Genomic DNA, 7,435 nt, shown 5'->3' with positions numbered 1-7,435 from the left:
GAGAGCCTTTTGTTCTGCCTTTGGTGCTACGGTCAGCCTTACTTCAGGATACCACCCCCAATCCAACGGCCAGGCTGAAAGGGCTAACCAGGAGTTGGAGGCGGCCCTTCGCTGTGTGGCCGCTCAGAATCCCTCAGACTGGTCAGCCTTTCTCGTCTGGATTGAGTATGCCCACAATACCCATCCGTCCACTCGTAAATTTCTGAGATATAAAGTTGTAAATTCAAGAGATAAAACTTGTAATATTACTTTTTTTGGTGTCCCTAATACTGTTTTTATCTTCACTAGTGTCTGTGGCTGACATTAAGTTGTGTCCTCATTTGTCATAGATCACACATCAATATAAGAGTCATCTGGACCCCATAAGACAGTTAAACACTCAGCAGATTCTTTATTCAGACTATTGTCCCCACCTGCCAGATGAACAGGATCACAGGGCAGGTGGAAAAGGTGCAGCAGATCTGCAGCATGTAACACCAGAAGAACTGAGGCAGGGGATGTAACAACAACATCTAAGAAAAACTTGGTGAAAAAAAGATTTTCAAAGTCTGATTAGGAGGAATAAAGGCGAAAGAAAGACCAGATAAAAACAGTAACATTAAAACAGTAAGAATAATTATGTCGATATCCTCCTCACCGGCAGGAGGCAGACATGTAGACAAAAGTTCAGTGCTAAAAATCAAGAATCAGCAGAAGAAGAATCTCTAACGGTCCAAAGTAATGTTGGTCGTAGTTGTCTTGGCTCTGATGGGGGTTTCTGGTGGATCTTCAGCAGGTGAGATCATTCAGAGCTTTAAGAAAATACCAGGTGATGTTAGCAAAGACTCGGAGACTCGGAGACGAACCGCGAGTCCAGAACCAGAACTTCCGGTTAACGAGCCGCTGCTTCCTCATTATATTACTAAATAATATCAACGTCCGTGTATCCGTTATCCTCTAATCGTGGGTTGGTTCGTAAGGATGTCCGCTCTTTCCTCGTTCTCGACCATACGGCGAGTCTCGGAACGAGGAGTTTTTAGTGCGGTTACGTTAGTTTCATATTCGACATTCGACACATTCCAGGAAAAGCGACTAGATTGTTCTAACGCCTCAACTACAGAAGAACCGGTAAACCAACCAACACTTCACATTTCTCACTTCCATCATTTGCGGCCCATGTTACGAGACAACGACCGCTCAATCCTTTTCAATGAGAATCCAGGCCAGCGCCTTCAATGTGCGGCTGCTGAACGTAAGGGACCGTCAACAAACTCCAACAGACCAGTGTCGTCAAGACAGTAGGAACAAACCAGAAACTTCTCATGTATGGAGCTAAATCGGGGACGATATTAATTGAAACCCAGATATATTAAATTGAAAAAAATATAAATATCCAAAACCTTATTTATTCAAAAATGAACTTTATCTAGTTAGTTTCAGTTTCAAATGTTATTTTTTTTAGGTTTAAAAAAATTGCAATTTGAAATCTTATTTTTCAGTTTCAAATCTTTTTTTCGTAACAAACCTTTTGGCCCTCTTGTGGTGTGTTGGGGTACGGCTAACACAAGGACCAGTTCTGCTTTTTAGGTTTCAAAACTCAAAATTCAAAACTTTTTTCAGTTTCAAATCTTGTCTTCCCTTTAAACCCTTTTTTTTGTTTTTGTATCTGAAAATTTCAGTTTGAAAATATTGGCCCCCGTTGGGGCGGGGCTAACACGAAGAACCAATCAGAATTGATAAGGGCGGTAACTTCAGTCCCAGTGCATTCACTGACTTGTATATTTACAATCAGAAATTGTCTGTTTCGTCTGTTCTATCATAGTCTGACGTTGTCCATAGACGGATGTAAAAACCAGAGTTTTATCAGGTATAAACCACGCGTCCAAAACTGTTCTAGTCCGTTCAAAGTGTCATTTTGTATTAAATACAGGAGTAGAAAACGTTCTTGTGCTTGGATAAAACGGCTGAAACACTGCTGATGCTCCAGGTATCTCCTGTGACCTAATGACTAGTACGGCTGCTGTTTAACTTAACGTGGGAAATCTATGAATGAACGAATGTTTGATGACAATCTGGTGTGAACGTTCAGTCTGATGGTTTCCTTTATTATCCTCCAGAACACTGACTGTAGAAGAATTAGCCAGTGAAGTAGGATAATGTACAATACTTACATATGTTTAACCGGGTTCAAATCCCACTGTTTTAACTTTTTTATTTTAAATACATAGTTATATTTCACTCGGCATAACAACTGATTTATTTTTTATTTTTTTATATGAACATTTTTTAAACTACTATTACACAGCTCCTGTTTGTGGCAGCGTTATTAAAGACAGTTAGAACCAGTATCAGGATTTGGACCCGGGTCCAGACATGTGGGTTCTCTGTAAACTGAGAGCTTACCTTCTGGACTCCACCCCTCTTCACCGGGATGGATCAGTACAGCGATCACTTAACGGCAGACGGAGACCAGTTATTACTTTGTGAGCCTTAGATCACCTTATGGATGGAGATCTCCACCCACCAGGAGAAGATCCACAACCGGTTCTGGTTGAAGCAGATCATCTCTGTGACCGTCCTGCTCTCTGAAGTCCCAGAGGACGGGCTCTGTGGTCCAACAGCTGAAGACAGGAAAGGGAAGCAGAGACCTGCATTCACATTCAGGATGATCTTCAGGATGAGTCTCTCCATCATCTCAGATGTTCCTGATCCTCCATTTCTAGATCTTCCATCTGAAACTCTGACAGACTTTCCTGGAACTTTCTGAGACTCAGAAGTTTTATTGTTTTGACTTCTGGACATTTTTGGTTTGAGAAGTTTTATGAAAATGGATTCCTGATGGTAATTCTCTGGTTAGATCTTTGTTCTTCTGAGGATCAGGAATGTTCTGGATCTTCTCATCCACGTTGAATCCTCTGATGCTGAGAGAAACTGAACCTTCTCTTTTCTTCTCCTGCAGATATGAAGAACATCAAAGCTGAACCTGGACAGGATGTCACTCTGAGATGTGAAGATCTTCACATCGGGAAGATCGCACTCCTACTGTGGAGCAAAGATGATCCTCAGGAGATGAATTTGATTGTGATCAGAGATGGACGATCACTTCCAGCAGCTCAGCATGAATCTTTCAGGGACCGAGTGTTTCTGAATAACAGTCAGATGAAGGATGGAGATCTGTCTGTGGTTCTGAAGAACGTGACGGTCGATGACACTGGAACATACGAGTGTAGAGTCAGATATGAAAATGATCCACAGAGAAACAGGAATCTGATCTCCACCATCAACCTGTCAGTGATTCCTCCAGGTGAGCAGTGACTGTTTGGTCCAATCAGAAGAATCCTTCCCCTCCCCCGTCATTTATCCCTCCAAACGATGGTTATGAAACCTACTGTCTAATGTTCAGATGTGACTTTCATTCGATGATGTCATCAACATCACCGGTCTGCTAGCGTTAGCGAGGAGCTTCTAGCGCTTGAATAAACAGCAGATTTAGAACTTTAAAAGGTCACACTACAACATGAAGTCATTACTCACATTTAAATGTAAACTTCTGTGGAGCATCCACGTGAAGACAAGAACTTCTACGATGGGGTTTGGCCTCATGAGGTAGGACTTTATATCCTCCGTTTGGAGGTGGGATTCAAAAACACACTTGGACAGAAACTGAAACCTTCAAAGGGAGGAGAAGAGAGAAGAGAAGGATTATGATGGAACCTTCTGTGTGGATGAGAGTGAATGTATGTCAGAGTGAAAGGTCTCAGATCAGACGTGTTTTCTGAAGATGTTGTTGATGAGACTCTGCAGGAAGCAGCTGATGAGGAAGAGGAGAACATTCTGATCTTCATCATCATCTCTGTCTCTGCAGGAGATAAAGGAGAAGACGAAGATGGAGTCAAAGATGGAGCCGGTCGTGGTCTTCTGGGTCTGATGGTTCTGCCAGTTCTGGTTGTGGTTCTGGTTGTGGCTCTGTGGATCTGCAGGAAGAAGTCCAGAGGTTTTCCTGCAGAATCCTCAGACAAACCCACAGAGGATCTGTGAGGTTAACCCTTTACAGCAGCTGACCTCTGATGACCCCTTCTTTCAACGACTGATGCTCTCAGTTCATGTGGTTCCAGTGAGAACTGAAGAGGAACCAAGAGAACACTGGAATGACATGAACTCCAGAACCTGTTCCACGTGTACAATCACTGAGAGCTGCAGCTCTGCTGGTCAACAGTCAGGAGGAAGAAACCAGACGATTGGATCAACAGGAGAAGATCTGAGGATCAGGAAGGATCACAGACTCTGGAAGTTTCTTCTTTAAACCAAAGTCAGTATTTTAGGATTTAGATGAAGATGAACAATCATGTTCTACTGTAGCGAGAAACCTTCAAGCCTTAATGCAGGAGGCCAGATCTAGGTCAAAGGTCAAACCTTCAACAGGAGAAGATCTGCAGATCCATAAGGATCACAGACTCTGGATTCTGGATCCACTTTAAACCAAAGTCAGTATTATTAAACCTTCAAGCCTTAATGCAGGAGGCCAGATCCAGGTCAAAGGTCACAGAGGGAAGAACATCGACTGTATGTGAGAACTGGATTGAGTGACATCCATAGAGAATAGTTTATTCCGTTTCCAACCAGATGAAGTCAACTCAGCCGCCATTTTTTTTTTTGCTACCTGGACACCGCCATGTTGGAGCCAGTCATCGTCAGTGATTGGTCAGTCGGTCTGAGTGTGTTTCTATGGTAACCACTCTCTCCAATCAGGAAGGTGGCTGTTGGGAAGGCCACACCCCTTCCAGTTGAAATCTGCCAAACGTTTTGAGCCTTTTCAGGCTCCGCCTACTTTTCCTGAGGCCTCTGATTGGTCCGTTTAGAACTTAAAATATCCTGTCAGACGTTCTAAAGGAATCTGATCCAGAATGTTTATTCTGACCAATAGAACGACAGGAACAGCTGATTGTTTCTATAGAAGTCTGTGGGGGTACTTCCTGTTTGGAACGCCAGGGGGAGGAGTCACTCAGTCCAGTTCTCTAGATACAGTCAATGGTTGAAACCAAAAAAGGTCAATCCACCTGCAACGTTCCGCCTTTATGCTTTTATTTTGAAATTATTTATTTTTTTACATCATTTTGAGTGTGTTACATGTTATTGAAATTCCTCAAGTGTTCTTCGTCATCATTCATGTTGGGGGAGGGGCTTCATGGGGTCATCTGAGGTCAAATCAGGGTCATCTTTCAAGTCAAACCTCCATTTAAAGCTGATACTTCACTGTCTCTACTGGCAGCTCAGATTCAGAGAGGGGGCGGGGCTACAGGACATGATTGACATGTGGTGACAGAGGTCATGATGAGGTCACTTCCTCTGCAGAACAGCGTCTGCTGGCGTGGTCCTGCAGAGGAACAGAACAGAAACCAGACTGAAAGTGACCCTCATTTGACCCCGTAGTGTTCCTGTACCGTGACCTTCTGGAGGTCAGCAGACGTTCCTGCTGCTGGAGGAGAAATGTTCTGATCCATAAACTGCTCTGATTCCAATAAAAACCTGTCTGAAGGAAGCTCTTCTTCTGTCTGAGTTGATCTGAGCTCGTCTCCGTCCGTCAGAGCAGCTGCTGTTCTGCAGGACCAGCAGGTTCTGGCCCGTCAGAGCGATGAGCAGGTGGTGTCTCCTGCAGGTCTGAGCAGCTCCTACATTCTTCTCTGAAGGCCGACGTGTCCTCTCTGCTGATTGGTCGACTCGGACATGTGACTGCAGGTCTCAGAGTGAAGCTGAAGACAGGTTCTCTCCACCTGGGAGAAAAGGGGAGGAGCCAAAGGTGGTGTGAGGTCCAGACTGCAGCAGGTCTGAAGGCCTCACATTCCTCCAGAACGTTCTCCGTCTTCTTGTTCCAGCATGTTCTCAGACACGTTCTCTCCTGTCTGCTGCCTCTGGAAGCAGCAGTTCCTCTGACTCTGTTTGTTTCTCAGAGATGAAGGTCACCAGACTGAAGATCAGATGATCAGAGTTTGTATCAGTTATGACTGTTTCTAATGATCATAAATTCATGTTTGATGATCCATCAAACTGAATCCTTCGGACTTCATGCAGTTCAGTTTCCTCCAGCAGAGGGAGCTATTGCTGTGGTTTAGGTTAGAGCTGAAGAGGAGAAACAACTGAATTCATGAGAAACTTTATTTACTTTTTCACAATCGCGATGAATCCATGTGTTTAAAATAGAACTTTATTGATCCAACAAATGAGGAGAACTTGTTTCCAAAGCTCATGTTTAAAACGGCAGATACAGAGGGGTAAAAAGTATTCAGTCAGACATAAATAGTGCAAGTTCTCCCACTAAAAAGATGAGGTCTGTCATTTCCATCATGGGTTTCATCGACTATCAGAGACAAAAATTGTCTTGTTATTAGGGCTGTCAGATTTGTCGCGTTAAAAACGCATTAATCTGACATGTGCATAATGCCGACAATTTTTTTGACGCATTAACCACGGATTTTCTCACACGTGCCTTTCCACACTGCGCGGGCGTCCCTCATCGCCCGCTAACTCACTAGATCACGGGCAGGTCTCCAACCACCGAGCTGATAGCTAGAACCGGCCCGGCGCCAGGACGCGGAGAGCTCCTGGCTCCAACACAGACTGAGGATGCACCTCTCCGGCTGGACAGAATAAACTGTCTTTCAGTCCCTTCCTAAACTGTTGTCCCGGGTCCTCTGTCTCCACACATCTCCAGATCAAAAGGAATCCTGTAGACTACAAATTTAGCAAAGAACTTTATTCTAACTTGTCCTGTCCAACAGCTGAGCCAACAGATGTGGGCTGAGAGCTTCTTGTGTTGGGCAGATTTTACTGTCACAACAGGGATTTATTGAGTATAAACCCCTGTTGTATTTAATGCTAAACTTTATTTATATTGATTATGTTTGATTTTATTTATTTATTTATTTATTTTTTCTTTCTTGTTGGACCGGACGGAAAAAGGGAAGAGGGGGGGGCCTGTCTACACACACGCTCTATAGTTACACACACTTGTTGGCCAAAATAGTCTCTACATTTAAACTGAACATACTCACATATACTATACATATACTACACATGTACTCAATTCAACTATAACAGCAGCTCACACACTCCATCATACAAACCCATTCAGATAAAGACTTTCATTCTGTCACACAAACGGTTAGTGCTAAGGTGAGCTGATACCTGTGCTCAGGTGAGTGATTATGTTTCACTGAGGTGGATGGTGATGGAATGTACTCAGGGGGAGAGCGCCCGGCCATCCCCACGCCAAGACCCCCCGCCGGGGCAGCAGCTGCAGCCAAGATCCCCCAACACCCGCCATGGAGCCGCGGAGAGAAACCGCACGCCGGGCAATCCCGCCGAGCACCCAGACCGGGGCACACGGGACCGTCGTAGAGGCCCCCCACACCCAAGAGCAGGAAGGCACAGGAACGCGGGGAGTGCAGGCCCCAGCCCA

The 7,435-nt window shown here is 44.5% G+C and overlaps 1 protein-coding gene across 1 annotated transcript; it reads left to right on the top strand.

Annotated features, from left to right (window-relative positions):
* The first annotated feature begins 665 nt into the window (after positions 1 to 665).
* Positions 666 to 3,359, top strand: LOC118598339 (V-set domain containing T-cell activation inhibitor 1-like). The gene is made up of 2 exons (XM_036210986.1): positions 666 to 775; positions 2,939 to 3,359. The coding sequence occupies exons 1-2, from the start codon at positions 721 to 723 to the stop codon at positions 3,292 to 3,294; spliced, it is 411 nt and encodes a 136-aa protein (XP_036066879.1). The 5' UTR covers positions 666 to 720; the 3' UTR covers positions 3,295 to 3,359.
* The last annotated feature ends 4,076 nt before the right edge of the window (positions 3,360 to 7,435 follow it).

Source organism: Oryzias melastigma, unplaced genomic scaffold, assembly GCF_002922805.2.
Source record: "Oryzias melastigma strain HK-1 unplaced genomic scaffold, ASM292280v2 sc00349, whole genome shotgun sequence".
NCBI lineage: Eukaryota > Metazoa > Chordata > Actinopteri > Beloniformes > Adrianichthyidae > Oryzias > Oryzias melastigma.
The sequence above is the reverse complement of the archived record's forward strand: the minus strand, read 5'-3'. Positions and strand labels throughout refer to the sequence as shown.